Here is a 23,432-nt window from a genome sequence, read left to right on the forward strand (position 1 = left end):
TCCATTACACATATTACATCTATTACACAAATCAGTTAAAATAAACAAAAAAGTACCTGTCAAGCTCTTTTAGTATAATAAAAAACAAATCAACATGTCTGAGACTTCTGGAGGGAACATATAAATTAATAGATTGGAGAAGTTCAGAACAACAAATTAATCCATTTATTAATTTAAACACAAATACCAAATCAGAGTTATTTCGTCGAGTTTTTAATAAATTCATGTTGAGTGTTTTTAAAATATAGGTATAATCATGATTAGTAATGCTTATGTTTAATTTGTATGCACAATATCTCAAAAATTTATTCTGCAATCTCTCCAACATAGTAGAATGAGCTTGGTATTGTGGAGACCATACAATATAGATGCATATTCCACTTTAGATACAACCAAAGCTTAATATACCGTTCTTAAAGCCCATACAGATAGTCTCACACAGTTGCGAATGATGGCAATATTCGTTACATCACTAATACATACCTACAAAAATTTATGTGTTCTGGTGATTTTACCTATAGAACTAGACACATGCGCTAGCGTTTCCCAAATGGTGGGTCACGACCCACTAGTGGGTCGCGGGCAGATTTCAGGTGGGTCGCGGCGTGGCTCTTACAGTAGCTGAGAAGCGTACATTATATATCATCATGGGTGAGGGGTGGGTCGCGAATACGAAAAAACATCAGGTCTGTCGCCAGACATAAAAGGTTGGGAACCACTGCCGCTAGGGTATAAGGTGCCCGCCTGCAAAACTACTATAGGCGCCCTTCGTTTTTTTAATTAGTATTTTGTACAATACCAGCCAAAAGAAGCTCATTTTGGAGCCCTCCAAGCAGGGGCGCCCGCCTGCAGTGCATCCTTTGCAGGCCCGTTATCACTGGCCCTGACTAGACAAATAAGCTTTGTCTATTCCTAATCACGCCTTTACTTGATATAATTAATTCAATTGTTAATAGAAAAAATTAGATACATATTCAATTAAATTCTATATTTTCATAATTATATTTTTTAAATGAGGCAAAATTCTGTATCTTTTTAAGAAATTATATTATTTAAATTTATCTACCTCGACACCGTAAGGTACAAGAGGACGGCTTAAGTAAGTAAGTATTATTTAAATATAAGACAAGATTGCTCAAAGTAATGTGATTAAAAAATATGCACGAGCATCATTGAGAAACTGTCATGGATGACAGTGAAAATACAATTACATTTGTATAGGAAATACGGGAAAAATAAAGCTGTACGGCATAATGTAAGCATTGTGGTAGGGGAGCCCAAGCGGGGATTTTTGCAGTTACTCGAGCGCGTCAGATTAGCATATGGGGAGAAACCTGGTACCCTGCAGATGCACCTCTATCATATATTGGCCTTAACACAGGGGAGTTGGTTAAGGGAGGCCCGAAAAAAAATCTATCCTTAAAAAACTCGAAATTGTCAGATTAAGATAAGGTAAGTTAAGTACATGCAAAAGAGTGTATATTTCAAAAATCTGACGATCTGAGCCGGGCGTAAGGAAATGGGTAGTCCCAAATAAGTTTCATAAGAAAAAAGCGAATATTTCGCGAAATGAATGACAGATCGAAAAACTAAAAAATATGTGCTAAATATTTTTTAAAAATCTATCGAATGATACCAAACACGACTTCCCACGGGTAAATTTAATATTTTAAATAAGAATCCCGCGAAATGAACATCAGATCGAAAAACTGTAAAATACACTTATTCAATATTTTTGGCATCAAACATATTTGGCTATCGAATGGCATCAAACACGACCCCCCACGGAGGTAGAGTGGGGGTTACTTTAACCCATTAGTGCCTAGCGTTACAATTATGTAACGGCAAAGTGGTGCCATCTATAGATCCTCTGTCACATACCTCGCAAATTTTCAGTTGAAAACAGGTCAGCTCTTGTCAAAAGGTTATAGTGTTTACATTGTTTGAAGTCTGCTATTTCATTAGAACTTTGTTTTGAATCTGTGCCTCGATAAAGTATAACAAAACAAATAAAGCTTCAAATAATGGACTTCGTCGATAAAGAGTAAGTATATAAATCTCATTTTGTATAATAAAGTTAATATTAGAAAACAAATAGTAAAAGTAAATATAAATACATATTTTTTGTGTAAAAAAGCTTTGATATTTTTTCAAATAAAAAAGTTGCTAAGTTAGGAAGTTGACTGTTACATATTTGTAACGCTAGGATGTAATGTAAGCATATTCTACAGTTATTTTGTACCGATGTATTATGTGTTTTGTTTTCATTGTATGGTATATTTAGTAACATTTTTCGAAATATTAGTTTACAGAGTGTTATAGAACTTAAGGAAATTTAAAAATGCAGTATGTACCTACTAAGTTGTTTTTTTTATTTCAGAGGCCTTGCTGCAGTTCTTCAAAGAGGCCTGACTGTTCAAGAAGCTATCGATATAGCCTTTGGAGAATACGAAGGGATAGATGACTCTATAGAAGAAGTAATATACTTTGACAATTTATTTACTACATTCAGTTTATTGTCTTACTTACGTTTGAAAGGAAAAAAACACATACAAGTTAGTAGACCAGCAGTACTTGCAGAATATAGCAAAAAAATGGGTGGTACTGATCGAATGGATCAGAATGTTGGACAGTACAGGATTCAAATTAGAAACAGGAAATGGTACTGGGTACTGATGTTTCAGTCAAAATAACATGTGGTGTTGTATCGAAAATCAAACAACTCTCAGATGTCCCAAATAGACTTTCGAAGGGTCATCGTGAAAGTTTATTTGAAGAAATATTCGTCACCGCCCAAAGGCACTGGCAGAACTCCATCTTCTAATGCGCAAAGAGCAGCCGATGGAATTAGATATGATAGGATGGACCACCTAGTGGATAAAATTGCAAACGACAAAAGAAGGCGCTGTGCTGGAACATCTTGCAAAAGTTCAACACGCACGATGTGTAGGAAATGTAATGTAGGTCTTTGTATTGATTGTTTCGTTACCTATCACACAAACCAAAATGTTTACTAGCTCCTAGCGTTACATATATGTAACGTCATATATTGAGTGATCTATAAATTCGAATGCATAAATTCATTTGTTTTTATGTTTTTTAATCAAACTGCTCCCAAAAAAATATTAGCATCACATTAAAAACTAGAAAAAAATAATCTGGGCACTAATGGGTTAAAATCTTAAATGGGAGCCCCCATTTTTTTATTGCGGATTTGGATTCCTTACGTAAAAATAAGTAACTTTTATTCGAAACATTTTTTCGAATTATGTATATGGCGTTATAATCGGAAAAAACGATTGTTGGAAATGGAAAATTAAATTAAAAATGGAAAGTCTCCACTAAAATGGAAAAATTTACTTAACTTTTTTTGGTTTTAGGACCTACTCTTCACAACCCAATAGGTCCCCAAAGCGCTCAATAAGTGACTGCACATTAGCATATTATGTACTTTGCTCCCCTACTATTATTGTAAGGTGATAAATAAGCACCATAGAATTCATATACTTTTTACCCCATTACTCGTGTTTTTTTTATAAGAACAAATATTATAATACCGTATTGAATTGTTAGTATATAGTTAAGTCATAGATACCTTTTCATGATCAAGAACTTGGGAATACGTTAACAATTCTCGACAACCATCAAATCGGTTAATACATTTAAATACACATTTTTCAGCAATTTTTCCATAAAGCGATTCAACAGCTGCTCTTTGTTTTTCTTGTTTATCGGCCATTACACATCTTCCACATTCTACATCTCTATTTGGATAAACTGTTGTGGGTTTTACCGATAAGTATTTATGGCAAAAGGTACAAATTAATGACTCTAATACTTTATCGGGAACTATAAACGCCATAATAATAATATGGAAACAGGAAACACTTGTATGACACACTTGTGGAACAAACAACTCTTCAAAAATTTATATAAATTATTTTTTTGTTTTCGACGCTTTCGTTGCCGTTGCTGAATGAACGAACGCTCGGAGGCTCGGAACGCTGACGGTTGAAGCAATGCAGGCAACTGTGAAAAACTGAACAAAACAGAATATTGTCAACGAAAAAGCCAGGCCATAGCGCGTAATAATCAGTAATCCCAGTGCCGCGCTAGCACGTGTTAGCGCCTGTGTGCAAAACATTTAATGGCGCCCAAAAATACGCATCCGAGTTAATTTCTGGCTTGTTTCAATTATCTGCCCAACATAACTGCTTCATACTGTCACAATTATTATCCAGCCCCAAACTTATGAATGCCGCGTCTCACCATCAAATAATTTGATCAAATAGTTTGAGCAAACTCCGGAAGTAAGTCAAAGTGACGTCACAATTGCAGTTTTTTTTGAAATTCTAAAAATCTGTGCTCTCACTATCAGTCTAGTTCTAGTTTGATCAAATTTTTTGTATTGAGTTGTCTAACTTGTTTGTACTTTATTTAAAATTAAAATTTTTCATTATTATCCACAATGAACACTCAGGATGTGACGTCACTAACTGTCACTTTCAGTTTGCTCAAACCAGTTTGATCAAATTATTTGATCAAACTTGACAGTTAAGGCCGCGTCCCACCATCAAATAATTTGATCAAACTGGTTTGAGCAAACTGAAAGTGACAGTTAGTGACGTCACATCCTGATTGTTCATTGTGGATAATAATGAAAAATTTTAATTTTAAATAAAGTACAAACAAGTTAGACAACTCAATACAAAAAATTTGATCAAACTAGACTGAATTTCAAAAAACTGCAATTGTGACGTCACTTTGACGTACTTCCGGAGTTTGCTCAAACTGTTTGATCAAATTATTTGATGGTGAGACGCGGCCTTTTTAGTGACACAAAGTGACAGTTAGTGACGTCGCATCCTGAGTGTTCATTGTGGATAATAATGAAAAATTTTAATTTTAAATAAAGTACAAACAAGTTAGACAACACAATACAAAAAATTTGATCAAACTAGACTGATAGTGGTAGCACAGATTTTTAGAATTTCAAAAAAACTGCAATTGTGACGTCACTTTGACATACTTCCGCAGTTTGCTCAAACTGTTTGATCAAATTATTTGATGGTGAAGAATTCTGATTTGATAAAGTTTGCCGTTGACGCTCTTTTGTGGTGCGTTTTACTTCAAAATTAGCAAAAAATATGTTATTATGGAAAACTCTCTTTGTGAAGAAAATTTTGAATGAGAAAACTCATTGTGTATGCCACTTATTTTTACCGCGTTTAGCGGTTTTTTTATTCTTGTAGGGGAAAGGCGGGCAAAATGGAGTAGGAGTAGGTACTTACTTAAGGTTTAAATTGGTATTTAAAACAAATCTGTAACTTTCAAGGTATTGAAACAGGGCAAGTATCACTGTTATAGTTCTATTTATTAATATAACTTAAAGTTAAAAAAGTAAAAGTTTTTCTTAAGGCCCCGTCTCACCATCAAATAATTGACAGTTATTTGATCAAACTTGACAGTCAAACTTGACTAGTGACACAAACTATACATACTAACTGTCACTTTGTGTCACTAACTGTCAAGTTTGATCAAATTAACTGTCAATTATTTGATGGTGAGACGGGGCCTTTATTAGGTATAAAAAACAGAAAATAATGTAAGCTGGGTCTGCAGAGGACTTTTTGAGTTTTTTTCGAAAACCGTCTAGAAACGTAGTTTTTTTTGTTGAAAAATGAAAATATTCGCTTGCAAATAACTCAAAAAGTATTGACTTAGTGAAAACAATCTATGGAACTAAAGTTGTTTAGAATTAGTTAGTTTATATATCCAATTCCGGACTTATTTTGAACGTGTGACAAAATCACACATCGGCACAATATCACTTTTTTTCTTCGACACTTTATGTTTATTAAAAATTGTTGATAGGTATACAATGTGTGATTTTATTGGGCAGGCGGGCCCGCATCCCAACTGGAACCAGGGCCCGCTGATCTATCAGTACGCCACTGTGTACAAGTACCTACTGTTTCATCATCCTCATCTTCTACTTTTGTAGGCACATGCATTGTGAGCCCATTTATGGCAACTGGAACAGCTTCTTCTTAACTCAGGCGAGACTCATTAGTCTCTGGCATTTGGTTATAAGACCTTTGTACCAAACTGGAACAGCTTATCCATCCCTCTGTGGAACTTGAATTAAAGTCTCCACACTACAAGCAGTCAGTGTCACTATCTTCGCCTTATGAATCTGACTCTACTTTTTTAGTTTTTTTTTCAATTTCGATTTTTTACTCGTCTGTGATTTGGTTTGATCATTGGCTATTTTGCATTACAGCATCCATCCCTGTCCAGCTATTTTATGATTTTTGTTAAAGGGGTGCTAACCCCTATTTTTATCAGCATTTTCAAAGGCAAATTGCCTACATTGTTTCATGGTTAAGCCGAACAATCTTACTTCCATATCTCTATGATAAGCAATAAGTTCTACTTCTTTTTCGGGAGTGAAAACAGATCCTTTAGCGCCTAAAACTTTTGCAACAGAATAACTTGCATTTGACATGACGTTATCTAAAGTTTTTTGAGAAACAGTAAATTTAATTGATGCGTTGTGGTAACCCATCTCACCAGCTACTACAGCATTTTCAACCTGTTAGTTACATGCTCTCTGTTGACAACTTTTGACGATCAGTTTTCCTTTTGTAGGTAAACACTTGCCACTTGAAAGCCACATCTCAAATGCGTCAAGTTTTTAATATTGGTGTCTGTACGCGTCCATTCATCCGCTCCGTACAATAATAGAGAGAAAACATAACATCTCAAATGTCTCATTTTTGTATCTAGGGATATGTTGTGGCTTTTGAAGATGGCGCTCATTTTGTTAAAGACGGTTCTTGCCTTTCCTATGTGGCACTTTATTTCCTGTACATTGCTCCACTGCTCATTTATAATAGTTCCAAGGTAACAATAGGTACTGTTTAACCGCGCTCTATCTGCGTTCCATTAATGTATAGATGAGCCCCGTTTATATTCTCCTTGCTGATATTCATTTGTTTCGTTTTTGGGTATCAATGTTTAGTCCGTACTGTTGACTGTGCTCGTTGATTCTGTCCATTAGCCTCTGAAGTCCCTCTAAACTATCTGCTAATACCATGGCGTCGTCGGCATATCTATAATATTGTTTACTCTTTTTCCATTTTTAGAAGGATGCCTTCGTCTAATCCGCATAGAGCCTTGTTAAACATTCTCTCTGAATACACAATTAAACATCAACGGCGACAGGATACATCCCTGTCTAACTCCACGTAGTATTTTTATATATGATCTGATTCTTCTCCGTTAATTTTCATATATTCGGTGCGATTTCAGTAGAGTTCTGAAATTATTCTGAGGTCTTTGTCATCCAAGTCTGCTTCTTTTAAAATGTTAATCATCATTTGGTGTTGAACTCTGTCAAATGCCTTTTCATAGTCGATCAAGCACTCGTATACGTCGCAGTTAACGTCCCTGTATCTTTGAATCAGGACCTGTACTCCCAACAGTGCCTCTCTAGTACCCACTGCATTAATGAACCCGAACTGTCTGTCCGATATTTTTGTTCCTCGCACTTCTTATAACTTCTTCCATGGCTGACTCGAAGAAACAGTTTCAACATATGTCTCATCAGGCTGGTTGTTCGATATTCTTCGCACTTTTTAGCCCCCTGTTTTTTAGGTACTACTATTAATTCTGGTTCTAGCCATTTATCAGGGATGATTCCTGTAATGTATACTTTATTGAAAACAGCCGTAAAAATTCAGCTTCGATATTATCAGGTCCTACAGCTTTCCTGTTTTCATTCGTTTTATTGATTCTTCTATTCGGATTTAAGTATGTCCGGGCCCGTCATCCCCTCTCAAAATTGATGCCTGTAATCCGTTCTTATTGATCTTGAAAAATGTCTCCAAATATATTATCCATTTGTCTTTCACCTCTTATATGTCAATGACTAATTTTTCGTTGGTGTCTATGAGCTCATTTGTGTTCGCTTTTTAAAAGTACCCGTTACTTCTTTTACCTTTTTGTGTACATTAAAATTGTCATGCTTGACCAGGGCCTATTTTACCACTAGGCTCGTGAGGCAGCTGCCTCGGGCCCGTATTTGAATGGGGCCCGGAAGGATCACCAAACAAAACATGTTTATCACAATAACAAAAACAAATTTTTAAAATTCTTTCATTTTACGAACAGGCAATGATAAATGATAACCATAAAGGTCGATTCATATGCGTTCGGGCACGTAGCGTTTCGTTTCGGAAAATATAAAAACCTGATTTAACAAAGAAGTATATGATACGATACGCTCCGTATAGTATGAATGGTTCATAGTTAAAACCATAAAAACAATATTTTTCGGAAACGCTACTCTAGTGCCGAAAACGCAACGTGCATTATAATATGAATCGACCTTTAGAGTTATAATTAAGTGGATAGGCACAAACTTTCGGCTTCAATGGTTCAATGCTCATTAAATGCATTCATTTTTTCGAATCGTCAAAAAACTAATAAATATTTAAAAAAAAATTAGACGCAGAATGAAAGATTACATTATTACCGAGGGCCGAATGTCCTTAGAATAAATAAAAAGTTTCTTTTGAATAAGATATGTATTTAAAATTAAAAATCACACTCAATTTTCTCTTTTTTTTTCACCCCTGTAACTTATTAAAATCAACATTATCGAAGCTTTCAGGGACTTTCGGCCAACAGTAATAATGTAATCTTTCATTCTGCGTCTAAATTTTTCAAAAATACTTATTAGTTTTCTCAGGCTTCAAAAAAAACGAATGCATTTAAATGGCATTGAAGCCGAAAGTTTGCGCCTATCCCCTTAAACAATGTTTAATTGTTTAAATATAAATTTTATTTATAGTATGGTATAACTAGATCCAAACCCAGACATCCAAAGTGAAAGTTATCCTCCAACACCAAATTGTTCTATATGGTCCACAAAATTTTCAGAAAAAAGTCACACCATTTTGAGCGTCGGGTTTGGGGGGGGGGGGGGAGAGGGGGGAGAAATCTGTAAATTCGTAGTTTTTTAAGTTTTTCGTCAATATTTCTAAAACTATGCGGTTTAGCATGAACAACCTTCTACACAAAAATGTTCTACATTAAATTTGAAACAAAAAAGGCCATATTCAGAATCCTTCTAAAATGAACAATTCCAAAGTTACGGAGGTAGTATAGTATAATAATTGGTCGAAAAAAGGCCTAACCCAGACATTAAAAGTAAAAGTTTTCCTCCAACAAAAAATTGTTCTGTATGGTCCAGATATTGTTCAGTAAAAAGTTACACCATTTTGAGCGTCCGGTTTGGGGGAGGGGAGATGGGGGAGAAATCGGTAAATTAGTAGTTTTTTATGTTTTTCGTCAATATTTCTAAAAATATGCTTTAGCGTAAACAATGTTCTATACAAAAATGTTCTACATCAAATTTAAAACAAAAAGGGTCCTATACATAATTGTTAGATATAGAATCAACGATTCCAGAGTTACGGAGGGTGAAAAGTGGAGGTTTTCGATACTTTTTTTATTTTTTGGGCAATTTATAATATTTTTACTGATTGAAAGAAATTTTCTTTAACAGGATTTGCTATTTTAGTGGCCGATCGTTAGTGATAAGCCCTAGAAGAAACGTCAACCTCACCACCCAAAATCATCATCAATTGCCCAAAAAATATTAAAAGTATGGAAAACCTCCACATTTCACCCTCCGTAACTCTGTAACCGTTAATTTTATAACAATTATGGATCGGACCATTTTTGTTTTAAATTTTATGTAGAACGTTTTTGTATAGAACATTATTTACGCTTAAACATAGTTTTAGAAATATTGACGAAAAACGTAAAGAAATTACTAATTTACCGACTTCTCCCCCATCTCCCCCCAAACCGGACCCTCAAAATGGTGTAACTTTTTACTGAACAATATGTGGACCATATAGAACAATTTGGTATTGGAGGAAAACTTTTACTTTGGATGTCTGGGTTAGACCTTTTTTGGACCAATTATACTATACTACCTTTCATTTATATACTATACTACTGAACTACCGTTCATTTTCGAAGGATTATGTATAGAGCCTTTCTTATTTCAAATTTAATGTAGAACATTTTTGTATAGAAGGTTGTTCATGCTAAACCTCATAGTTTTAGAAATATTGACGAAGAACGTAAAAAACTACGAATTTACCGATTTTCCCCCTCTCCCCCACCAAACCCGACGCTCAAAATGGTGTGATTTTTTCTGAACATTATGTGGACCATATAGAACAATTTGGTGTTGGAGGCAGTGGTGTCATGGCAAAATTAGCAGTGCGGGAACGCAGTGCCGGAACGCACTGCTAATTTTTGTTTACAAAACCTAGATTCTCTATTATTTTTTTTTCTTTTCTTAACCAGTGCGGGAACGGCGTTCCCACGCGTTCCCACACCATGACACCACTGGTTGGAGGATAACTTTTACTTTGGATGTCTGGATTATGCCATTTTTTGAATCAATTCTATCATAGTATTATTGTTAATTTTATTTTCTTGTGCAACTATATTTTTTCTATTAAATAATTAATACATTTAAAGAAGTTATTACATATTATTATTAAATTATATTTAGGGGCCCGAAAATTGTGTAGTGCCCCGGGCCTGATTTGAAGTAAAATAGGCTCTGTGCTTGAGTTGTAGTCTTTCTATTTCGGAACATTTCTTGTGAGCATGCCTGCATCTTTTTATATTCATCTTTATTTCCTTTATTAACCTTATGCGTTCCATTAAGTAAAGAATTTTTGGAGTCATCCAAGATTTCTTCTATGTTTCTTTGTTTGGTTTTAGCAGCTCTTCTATAGTTTTCTTAATTATTTCTTCGAATTGATTGATTTCACCTTAGATGTTAAGGATGGATGTTATAGATGGCTAACCTTAGGAAGTGGATTGGTCTAACGTTAACTGATCTATTTCGGGCTGCTATGAATAGAATAAATGGGTCAATGTGGTCGCCAACATCACTAGAAGATAGGCACCATTAGAAGAAGTAACAATTTTTTCTTAAAATTTAATAAGGAATCGCTAAGTGATTACTTTGGACAGACCCCGTATGTTACTCAAGATAAGACAAAGGTGACTTTTCGTAAAACAAAAAAACTTTGAAGATCATAGTGCCATAATCATACATTTGCAAGAATATAAAAGCCTTTATATGTGCTCAAATCTCAACACCCTAATTCCTCATTAGTACAGGCTGTATCTTCGCCCCCGTTAGGTAAATTATTTCGAGTCGATTTTTTGCACAAACTTACTCAAAGAGAGATCCTTATGACAAATCCACAGTGTGCAAGGCGACACCGTGGTCGAAAAATTGTTTAAACAACAGTCATTCTGAGCATAAAAGATGTTCTGTGATTTTTCTCTAAAATTGATTGTTGTCGAGTTATCTGCGATTTAAAATTTGAAAAACGCGAAAATGGCCATTTTCAAGGCTTAATAACTCAGTTAAAAATTATTATTATGAAAGTCAGGAGGTGACCAAATCAAAGTTTACAAGTCCCCCTACAAGATCCTAAAGAAATTTGTGTCATTATTGCAGTGACAGATTTACGGGGGGGGGGGGGGGAAATGGGGAAAGTACCCCCCCACAAACCTTATGGAAATTAGGTCCCAGTTGATTTAGTTCATACTTTGGGAAAATACGCTTTGAAGCATTGTGATGAAAAGTTCTCGTGGACACAACTCGATCGTATGGAGGATTTTCAAGATCTAGGGCCGGTTGTTCGAACGCTAATCAACAATGATCACTATCAAATATTTAATTACTGTCACAACTGTCAATGTCAACTTTGATTTAGTTGCTAAAAACATAATTATTGATTACAATTATAAAATTAGTTAATCAATTATGTTAATAATTGTTATTTTAATTGATTAACTAATCTCATAATTATAATCAATTATGTTTTCAGCAACCCAACCAAAGTTGACATTGACAGTTGTGACAGTAATTAAATATTTGATAGTGATCATTGTTGATTAGCGTTCGAACAACCGGCCCATAGAGGCACAAATCGGAAAATTATAAAATTTACTGGTTATTCCAATTCCCTGAGTTACTGGTTATCTGGCAACATGTAGAAGTTTTTTATCAAAGAAAAGTACCTACTAGTAGTCTATAATTTTTTCCTGGCTATCCAATGGCGACCTTTACTTTGATCTGGACCTTCAACGGACGTCATCTTCTAGAGTTTCGAGGGGTTTCGCCATTAAATTGATATAAACAGATTACTTATGGGTTTTTGGGATCGCTAAACACGAATATGCCATCAGAATTGGCCTCCGGAGCACGTGGTGGCCAGGGCAACTAAAAGGGGCGTCATCTTCTAGAGTTTCGATGGTTTTCGGCATTTAATTGATGCAAATGAATTACTGGAGGGTTTCTTTGAGGTCGCTAAACACGAATATGCCACCAGAACCGACTCCCGGAGCACCTGGTTTCCAAGCTCAATGAAAGAAGCTCCTGGAGTTTCGAGTGTCTTCGGTACTACATTAATGCCAACGGATTAGTTATAGGTTTTTGGGGTTGCTGAACACGAATTCGTGATCAGCACAGATACAGGAGCACCTGGTGCCTAAGACAGGTTATCTTCTCGAGTTTCGGAGGAATCAAATGAAGGAATCAAATGGATCACTCTTAGGTTTTTGGGGTTGCACATCCATACACTATCAGATCCGACCCACGAATCACATTGTGTCTACGGCACGTCATCTTCTGGAGTTTCGAGGGTTTTCGGCATTAAATTGATAAAAACGGATTACGCATGGCTTTTTGGGTCGCTGAACGCTAATACGCCATCAGATCCGACCCACGGAGCACCTGGTGCCTAAGATTATTCATCTTCTCGAGTTTCGAGAGTTTTCGGCATTAAATTGATACGAATGGATTACTCATGGCTTTTTGGAGTTACAGAACACGAATACGCCATCAGAACAGACACCGGAGCATCTAAGTATTAATTATTTATAAATATGCTTCTTTTCATGAGTATTTTTCAGTGCGTCACAAATGATAGAAAAAAAGATAAGTCGTGATAATATACATTTTAGTGACATAACACTTTAGTTAAATCTGACAGTTGTCACATTTTATTTGCAATTTGGCATAAAAACAAATCAATTGTGTTTATTGCATTTATAAAATGGTATTTTCTTTGATTTGTATAGTCTTATAAATTGTACAGATTATATTCGTAGATATATTATATAATTATTTGTAAATAATCTTTTTTCGATTATAGCGCCATCTATTGACAACTAGAATAAATGTTATAAATGTCACCGATGAAATGTAATCATCGACGTGCGTTTTTTTCTGTCACATACAATTTAATACGTTAGAATGAAATCGAAAAACTGTGACGCACTGAAAGATCCTCATGAGAAAAAGCATACAGGGTAGCGAGAAAGTATGGAAACACGGTAATTTCTCGGAAACCAATTAAACGATTGTTATAAATTTTGGTGGGTAAGGGTATTCTAATACAACCGATATTATAGTGGTAATTACATTGTTGTCAAATCTTACGTTTTTTTGTAAATCTAATGAACTTTCTTATTTTAAATGGAACACCCTGTATATTTTTGTGTTTTGAAGTCCTTAAGAAATACTGATTATTTTTTATGTTATGTTCCCTATACCTAAATGTCATAATTTCGGAGTTATTGCTACATTTATTTAAAAAACAAATTATACAAATTTGTTTTTTTGAATCGTGTAGATATTATTTTAGGTTCTTTGAGTAATTGGGAATAAAAAAGGTCTTTTGTTATTGTACAGGTAAAACTTTGTTTTTGATCTCAAAAATTAATCCTTTCCGAGTTATAAACAATTTAAAACTGAAAAAAAATCGAAAAATGACGATTTTCTGGGTTCAAAAATATAAGTAAAAAATATTATTTTTGAAACTATGAATTGTCTAAATTCAAGCTCAAACCTTATTTTATCAGATACCGATAAGTGATTTGGTCTTACATATTTCATTCTAAAATATTATTTTTTAGTTGTTAACGATGCGCGATAGCCCGTCCTCTCATATGAGCTTTATTAACAATTAAAAAAAAACAATTTTTTAGAATAAAATATGCAAAAAATTCTTATAGGGATCTGATAGAAAAAGGTTTGAGCTTAAATTTAGGTACTTCGTAATTTTAAAAATGATTTTTTTACTTGTGTTTTTGAACCTTGAAAATAGTCATTTTTCGATTTTTTTAGTTTTAAATTGTTTATAACTCGGAAACGATTAACTTTTGAGGAAAATTACAAAAGACTTTTTTGTTCCTAATGATCCAAAGAACCTAAAATAATGTGTACTTGGGCCGAAAAAATTGATTTTTATAAATTGTTAAATTTTTTTTTTTTTTTTAATAAATGTAGCAATAACTCCGAAATTATGGCATTTAGGTATAGGGAATATAACATGAAAAATAATCAGTATTTCTTAAGGACTTCAAAACGCAAAAAATATACAGGATATTCCATTTAAAATACGAAAGTTCATTAGATTTCCAGAAAAACGGAAGATTTGACAACAATTTAATTACAACTATAATATCGGCCACATTAAGACTCCCCTACCCACCAAAATTTATAAAAACCGTTCGACTAGTTTCCGAGAAATCACCGTGTTTCCATACTTTCTCGCTACCCTGTATAAACTCAATTTATATATGACAATATTTTTCCTTCATTTATTTTAAGATCGATTTACTATATTCTATTTTGATAGTGTTATTGATCGTGGTTACTAGATACTCCAGAGTCTTTTATCTAAGTGATATTCGTATTCAGCAACCCCAAAAACACAAGAGAAATCCGCTTGCATCAATTTAGTACCGAAAACTCTCGAAGCCCCAGAAGATGATATGCTTTAGGCACCAGGTACTCCGATGTCTGTTCTGATGGGGTATTCGTGTTCAGCAACTCCAAAAACCTATGAGTAATCCGTTTGCATCAATGTAGTACCGAAGATCCTCGAAACTCCAGGAGCCCCTTTCATTGACCTTGGAAACCAGGTGCTCCGGAAGTCGGTTCTTGTGGCATATTCGTGTTTAGCGACCTTAAAAAACTGTCCAGTAATTCATTTGCATCAATTAATTGCCGAAAACCATCGAAACTCTAGAAGATGACGTCTCTTCCAGCGGCCCTGGCCACCACGTTCTCCGGAGATCAATTCTGATGGCATATTCGCATTTAGCGATCCCAAAAATCCATGAGTAATATGCTTATATCAATTTAATGCTGAAACCCCTCGATACTCTAGAACAGAGGTTCCCAAACTACTTTTTCTAGTAGACCACTTTAAAAAATTTACTGGTTTCGGTGGACCCCCAGCAGAAGTGGTATTTCGTAGCTGTGCACGTCAGTGGCGGGTCAAGAAAATTGCATGTGGGTGGGGGGAACTTGGGTGGAAAAAAAATAAGACATTAATGAAGGTCGAACCGTCTTTTTCTTCTTTTTTTTTTTCTCAAAATATCATTCCAAGCGATTTTACAGTGATTTGGAATTTATTTAAACTTTGCATTTTTTATCGTAAAGTATCATTGGAAAAAATAATGTTTTAATAGAAGGGACTCCAAAATTTGATCATTAGGCATTATAACAAGTTTCTTTATTTAAAACATGTTTTTGATCAAATTTTAGAGTAGAAAATCTGTGAAATACTGTTTTTTACATTTACCTCCATTCCCAAAATACATGTTCTTCTATTTGGCTGAAAATTTGCCCAGAGATAGTTAAAACACAGGACTTAAGTCCTGTGTTAGGCTGTCCTGTGGCATTAAGTCCTGTGTGACTTAAGGCCATCAGTTGTTAAAAGAATTTGTATAGTTTTACAATACAAGAAAAGTTACATGCACTAATATCAGAGTCAAAATTATATAGTCCAGTCTGGTTAGCATTTGATCTTGCATGCCGAGCTAAGCAAGCAAGATTCTATTTTTCTAAGCTTTAGGGGGCAATATTAGTGTAAATTTAAAATCGCGAATGAATTCTGCCGTTGCGTTAGGCGCCATCTTGATTTTAAAGGAGAACCATTTTTGCTCAATATCTCCGCCATTTTTAACTTTCCAACAAAAAGTGTAAGGACTGAAACTGTTGAAAATATGATTTCCTATAAGTAATTTTTTCTATTATAAATTTTTTGCGCCGTCGATATTTTCCGAGTTATGGGGAAAAACGGTGACAGGTAAAGCATAATTATTGAATTATCTCGTTTATTATTAGTTTTATAACAAAAATGTACCATACAAAAATGAACAGAATTAAATTTTATATAATTTTAATCCCTAAGTGTAAGGACTGAAATTGTTGAAAAAATGATTTCCTATAAGTAATTTTTTTTATTATAAATTTTTTGCACCGTCGATATTTTCCGAGTTATGGGGGGAAATGGTTACAATTAGAGCATAATTATTGAATTATCTCGTTTATTATTAGTTTTATAACAAAAATGTACCTATACAAAAATGAACAGAATTAAATTTTATATAATTTTAATCTCTTTAATTTTTTTGGTAAAATCAATATTTCAGGTAGTACGTATGCGGTAAAGGCGCGAGCATAAGGCCTGATTGGTTTCATAGCAGTGGTTTTTGTTCAATATCTCCACCATTTTCAACTTTTCGACAAAAATTTTAAGAACTGTAATTGTTCCAAATGAATCGTGTTTACAATAATAATTATTACATTTTTTTTAACCATTTTTTTCGTACGGTCGATATTTTCCGAGTTTATTGTATTTAAAGTGGACGCCTATATTTTTGACTCTGCTATTATTCCCCGCGTTTTCTTATATTGTAAAACTATAAAAGAAAAATTTAAGCACTTAAAGTCCTGTGTTTTGGCTATCTGTGGGCAAATTTTCAGTCAAATCGAAGCACATGCTTTTTGGGAATGGAGCAAAATATAGAAAAAACGGTATTTTAACGTTTTCTATACAAAAATAAAATTTGTAATCAAAATAACTTATTATAATGCGTTATAATGACATTTTTGTGTCCTTAGTATTAAAACATTATTTTTTCCATTGATTTCCATTGATATATTACGAAAAAAATGGAAATTTGTTTAAATAAATACCAAATCACTATAAAATTTTCGTGGACCCCCAGTTACAACTTGTGAACCCCCATTTTTATTTCACACCAACGTAGACCCGTGTTGAGTCCCTCGTGGACCCCTGGGGGTCCACCTGGACCACTTTGGGAACCACTGCTCTAGAAGATGACTTCCGTTAAAAGTCAAGGTCAAAGTAGTAAATGTCGCCATTGGATAGCCAGGAACAAATCCTAGACTAGTAGTACTTTTCTTTGATCCAAACTTCTACATGTTGCCAGATAACCAGTAACTCAGGGAATTGTAATACCCGGTAAATCTTATAATTTTCCCAGTTTAGCCTCTACATCTTGAAAATCCCTCATACGATTGAGATGTGCCCATGAGAACTTTTTATCAGGATGCTTCAAAGAGTATGTTCCCAAAGTATGAACTAAATCCACTGGGACCTAATTTCCATAAGGTTTGTGCGGGGTACTTTCCCACCCTAACAAGGTCCAAAATTATAGAAAAAAATGTTGAAGCAGAAAAATGTATTAGCTGACATGAAACTTTAACCTTATTATGGCTGTCTTTTGTAGTTTGGGTTTATCTTTTTTATCTTTTGGTTGGCGTTTCATTGAAGTTCCCCCTCCCCTAAGGCAAATTTCCCCTCCCAATGTAAATGCCTAGATCCGCCACTGCATTATTGTGCGAAAAAGAACGTATGTATTCTTTGTATCATGGTAGGTACCTACATCTCAATACGCTCTTAGCGCTCATTGTTATTAACTAAAAATAACAGCTTAGGGACTGTTTAAGTATTACGTAACTACGTAACAAAGGTTGGGGGGTCAAAAATCTTCAAAAATTGCGTTACGCAATAGTTACACTCCCATAAGAGCGCGTTACGAGGGGGGAGGGTTAAAAATCTTCAAAAATCGCGTTACGTAATACTTGAACGCTCCCTCAGTAATAAAATAATGACAAAAATTTCTTCAGGATCTTGTAGGGGGGCTTTAAACTTTGATTAGGTGACTTTCTGACTTTCATAATAATCATTTTTAACCCAGTTATTAAGCCATGAAAATGGTTATTTTCGCATTTTCCAAATTTTAAATCGCGTATAACTCGACATCAATCAATTTTAGAAAAAAATGACAAAAAAATTTGTCCGAAGTGAAAAAAATTGTTTTTTTGAATTTGTTTAAAAAAATTATTTAAACAATTTTTCGACCACCTGGCAGCCTGTGGATTTGTTATAAGGACCTCTTTTTGAGTAAGTTTGTGCAAAAAAATCGAATCAGAATAATTTACCTAACGGAGGCGACGATACAGCCTGGACTACATTTCCTATCACGTTTCCAGAATTTTCTAAATTAGATATTATTTATTCTCTTAATAGGTGCTATAAAAATATCATTGTCTGTCTACGTAACAGAGACAGGCATTAAAATGTAATTTCAACCAGCTCTTATCTGCTTACTGATAAGCCGTTTTACTTTACTTAGCGTTATGAAAAGTTAACTCAGTAAACAACGGAAAGTGTAGCATTTCAAACGTGGTTAATTATAGGTGTTAAATTGATTGAAAATTGAAAATGGCTGGTGAGCAAATTATTTTTTCTATTAAGTATTTGACAGAATTTCTTCTATAAGGTCCAATAGAATGTTAAGTTAAATCATTGTTCGTCGTTGTTTCTTATTTAAAATGCCTCTGTTTGCATCTTTATTTCTTTGACCTAGTTTCAAGTGCAATATTTTGTAGTTCTTCTATAGTCTATTATAGAGCAAAGTATGCTAAATGTGCAGTCACTCGAGCGTTATCGGGATCTATTGGGTTGTGAAGAGTAGGCCCTAAAACCAAAAGAAGTTAAGTAAAGTTTTCCATTTTAGTGGGGACTTTCCATTTTTAATTTAATTTTCCATTTCCACCAATCGTTTTTTAGATTATAGCGCCATCTATCCATAATTCGAAAAAATGTCTCGCGTAAAAGTTACTTATTTTTATGTACGGAATCCAAATCTGTAATAAAAAATGGGGACTCCCATTTAAGATTTTAAAGTAACCCCCCATTCCACATCCGTGGGGGGTCGTGTTTGGTGCCATTCGATAGATTTTTCAAAAATATTGAATAAATGTTTTTTTCAGTTTTTAGATCTGATGTTCATTTCGCGAAATATCGCGGGATTCGTATTTAAAATTTTAAATTTACCCCCCACCCCTCTTCGTGGAAAGTCGTGTTTGGTATCATTCGATAGATTTTTGAAAAATATTGAGCACGTATTTTTTAGTTTTTCGATCTGTCATTCATTTCGCGAAATATTCGCTTTCTGCTTCTTGAAACTTTGGAACTTACCCATTTCCTTGCGCCTCGCTCGAATCATCAGATTTTTGAAATATAAATATGTACAGTAAGGTCTCTTTTTATGCAGTAAGGTCTCTTTTTTGCGGATTATTTTTATGCGATTTTGAAGTTATGCGGTTGGTATTTCATTCAAAAATGTCTATTATTAACAATTAGTATAATTAATATTAACTGTTCCCATCCAGTAGTCTGAGAGTTTGCAATTCGGGTATTCCCCTTGTTACATGATGTACCATGCAGCTATTATATCAATCTGAATTTCGCATTGAAAGGTATTAGGTCTGGATCCCGCGTATATAAAAAAAATTTATTAATAGCAAGCTGAAAATTTGTTAATAGCTTAAGGGTGTCTAGTCGGACAAACTTTGATATATGGTAACACTGGAACAGGGGAAGTTTTAATTGTGGAACAGGTTAAAAATTTGGAACGGTCATACCACGAAAACGTCACATGTATTTTGTCCGACAGAACTTCCAATTGATTTGTTACCCTTTCATTAAACTCTATTGCAAAAATCAGACTGCTATTTATCACCAAATGGGCATTTTAATGAGTGGAACACGCAGAACATGTCAAATGACAGGAATTATGACAGGTGATAAATAGCAGTCTGATTTTTTCATGAGAGTTTAATGAAAGGGAAACAAATCAATTGGAAGTTTTGTCGGACAAAATACACGTGACGTTTTCGTGGTCTGACGGTTCCAAATTTTTAACCTGTTCCACAATTAAAACTTCTCCTGTTTCAGTGTTCCCATATATCAAAGTTTGTCCGACTAGACACCCTTAAGCTATTAACAAATTTTCAGCTTGCTATTAATAAACATTTTTTCATAAGCGGGATCCAGACCTATATAACCTGTAATTGTTTTGAAATTAAATTTAAATGTTGCTGATTTCAAGTTGCCGTATGTCGAGGAAATGAAGCTGAAAAACTGGCAAAACCTCGCAATTTTTTCGTCCAGCATCGATTTGTACAAAAATTTGCTATTACGCTCATTTCACCCTATAGTTCATTTTCTATATTGAGCCGTGGTACGCTTTTGGTTTTTTAAGGGTGAAAACTACCCCTAACAAAACTACTTGTAAAAAATTATAAAACAACATTTTAAACTTTAATATTGTCAACATTTGGTTCTTATTAGTTACATAATGATTGTTTTATGCTTTAAGATATACTATCATAATATTTCAACCCTTAAAACAACCCTTGTTGCAGCTACATATATCAAATTACTTATCCTAAAAGAATAATTTCGGCTTGCATCGATTTACATAAAAATTTGGGATTAGGATCATCTCACCCTGTACTTCATATTCTATAACATGCTCAAGGGCGTCGATTATTTTTAGGGGTGTAAACTACCCCTTATTGTAAAAAATTATATTAAAACATTGTAAACTTTAATATGGGTAAATTTGGTTTTGATTGGCTAAAAAGAATGATTGTTTTATGCTTTAGGATATAATATCATAATATTTCAACCCTTCAAAACCACCCTTAAGAACATTACAATTTTTAAAAGTAGATAATTTAATAGATCTATACAGAGAAAAAAGTAGAATTAAAGAATTACAAAAACATTTATTTATACAAAAATACGAATTTACAAATATGTAGAAGTACAAATACCTACAAATAATTTTTAAGTCATCTTCCAGTATACGAACCAGTTCTGCGGTATTGTACATGCATTGAAAATGTTCCATAAGCGGATTATTCGTATATTTCGAAAAAAAAAGTTCATTTTATAAACATAGCTCCTTCATCTTTGGCGATAAAAAGTTTTTTCAAAAATGATTTTGTAGGATTTTTGAAGAACTATAAGACTGTGTAAATTAAATTCCGTTAGATCCCTTACTTTTTAATTGGGGTGGGTTTAAAGGGCTCGAATAAGGGGGTGTTTGCTCGTAAATAGAGGTTTTAAACAACTATATATCGCTAAAGATTCACTATAATTTAAAACAATGCACAATTTAAATTTAGCTATTAAAAAAGCTACAATTTAGTAATCTATTATTTTTTTCGAACCTCCAGTATTTTCGGAGATATTTGGAAGTAAAAGGTGAAAAATACGAAATTGCGAAAAATCAATTTTCCTTTCAACTCCAATTTTTCTAAAATTAGGCCTTTTAAATAGGTCAAACTTCTTGAGTGTATTGACAATACAAATGTACAAGGAATTGCAAAAAGGCGAAAACCAATTTTTAATTAAGAGGGTAGTTAGGGGGTTATTTTCACTGATTTTTTCGTAGACAAAAGCAGGTACCGACCTTTTTTTGATCACAAATCGCTCTATTTTCATGATATAAATTTTTGATTATTATTCTTTGAAAGGTTTAATTGTATACTTGAAAAAAGATAATTTAAATTTTTCTCGAAAAATGCAAAGTTTTCCCGTTATCTGGCTTTGAATATTTCAAATTATGCATTTGACGAGAGAAGCTGACCTTTAACATGCCGTATCTTGGTTTGTATTGGTCTTAAAGATATTATAGAAAAAGAATTTAGTTTGTGTTACTAAAAGATACAATTTTGTTTTGTGCAGTTTTTTTGATTAAATGCATATTTTCGAGGTATTCTCAAAAAACCCTCTAAAAAAGTCGATTTTTTCGACGAAAAACTGTTACTTTCAAGCGCGAGTAACTCGAAAAATATTAGTTTTACGAAGAAAATGTAAAAAACATTTTTTCTTAGAATTACATACTTTTTACATCGATTCACATGGCTAAAATGTAATAGAAAATTCCCACCCCGAGATGGGGTGGCAACCACCCCCAAAGTTTTAGCGTACAGCGGCATGATATAGAAAATGATCCTTGGACTATTCCCTACCTTCTATGAAAATTTCAAGTAAATCCATGCTGGACGAAAAAATTGCGAGCCAAAATGCTTAATTTCCTCGACACAGCACATTTTGATTTCTGGATTGAAACATTTAATTAAGTATCTTAAAGTTTTATGTTCCATTAGAAGAGGTTTTTGCAATCTCAATATCATTAGTCTGCGTTTTTAATTTCTTCTTTAAGATTTTATTTGGCCCAATGAAGAAAAAAAAAACATCAAAGACACAATTTTTGGTGGATAAACGTCCACCATTTTATGTAATTTTAGAAAATCACGGAACGAATCCCTACTTTTTCAAGGCAAGTAAAGTCTTTTTTTATGCGATTTTTTTATATGCGGTTTTCTGAAGAACGTATCCACCGCATAAAACGAGACCTTACTGTACACCCTTTTGCATGTACTTAACTTGACTTTATCTTAATCTGACGATTTCGAGTTTTTCTAAGGATAGATTGTTTTCTTCGGCCCTCCCTTAACAAAATCCCCTGCATTAAGAGCCAATATATGGTAGAGGTACATTTTCAGGGTACCAGGTTTCTCCCCATATGATAATCTGACGCGCTCGAGTAACTGCAAAAATCCCCGCTTGGGTTCCCCTACCATTATGTGAAAATAAACAACATTTAATAGATCTTATAGACTATTTTAAGCAGAACCTATTTTAGTTCAAATCAGGCCCGAGGCACTACACAATTTGTCGGGCCCTAAATATAAACGAAATGAAACGAAATGGACGAAATAAAAATCAGATCGAAAAACTGAAAAATGCATGTTCAATATTTTTCAAAAATCTATCGAATGACATCAAACACGATACCTCCAACTCGGAAGTGGCGTGGTAACACAAGGAAAATCCCTACCAAAATGGAAAACATAACTTTTTTTGGTTTTAGAACCTAATCTTCACAACCTAATAGGTCCCCATGACGCGTTAGTAATTGCAAATTTAGCATCCAAGACTTGTATCAATACTAGACAAGACTACTTGTATCAATTTTTTGAAAAATATCATTTTCTATATTTAAAATAGCCAAAGATGACAGACTTTGTTGATTTTAGAGAATTTTTTAAATACGACTTTACTCTTTTTAGTACCACAGTACCGAGAAAGATTTTTCACCTGAAGAGTTGCTATTACTAATGGATATAGTTA

At 33.9% G+C, this 23,432-nt stretch overlaps 2 protein-coding genes across 2 annotated transcripts in view; one reads left to right on the top strand and one right to left on the bottom strand.

The window, feature by feature from the left end:
* The window catches only part of LOC114340409 (uncharacterized), a 74,659-nt gene extending 70,673 nt beyond the window's left edge, over window positions 1–3,986 (bottom strand). Inside the window, exon 1 of the mRNA XM_028291147.2 lies at window positions 3,596–3,986. Within this exon, the coding sequence (XP_028146948.2) occupies window positions 3,596–3,862 (267 nt within the window). The 5' untranslated portion in view covers window positions 3,863–3,986. The remainder of the gene's footprint in view (window positions 1–3,595) is intronic.
* A 14,515-nt stretch (window positions 3,987–18,501) lies between these two features.
* LOC114340262 (uncharacterized) overlaps window positions 18,502–23,432 on the top strand; it is a 66,890-nt gene continuing 61,959 nt past the window's right edge. Inside the window, exon 1 of the mRNA XM_028290988.2 lies at window positions 18,502–18,669. Coding sequence (XP_028146789.1) covers window positions 18,663–18,669 — 7 coding nt within the window. The 5' untranslated portion in view covers window positions 18,502–18,662. The remainder of the gene's footprint in view (window positions 18,670–23,432) is intronic.

The sequence above is a fragment of the Diabrotica virgifera genome, chromosome 3 (assembly GCF_917563875.1).
Source record: "Diabrotica virgifera virgifera chromosome 3, PGI_DIABVI_V3a".
Taxonomy (NCBI): domain Eukaryota; kingdom Metazoa; phylum Arthropoda; class Insecta; order Coleoptera; family Chrysomelidae; genus Diabrotica; species Diabrotica virgifera.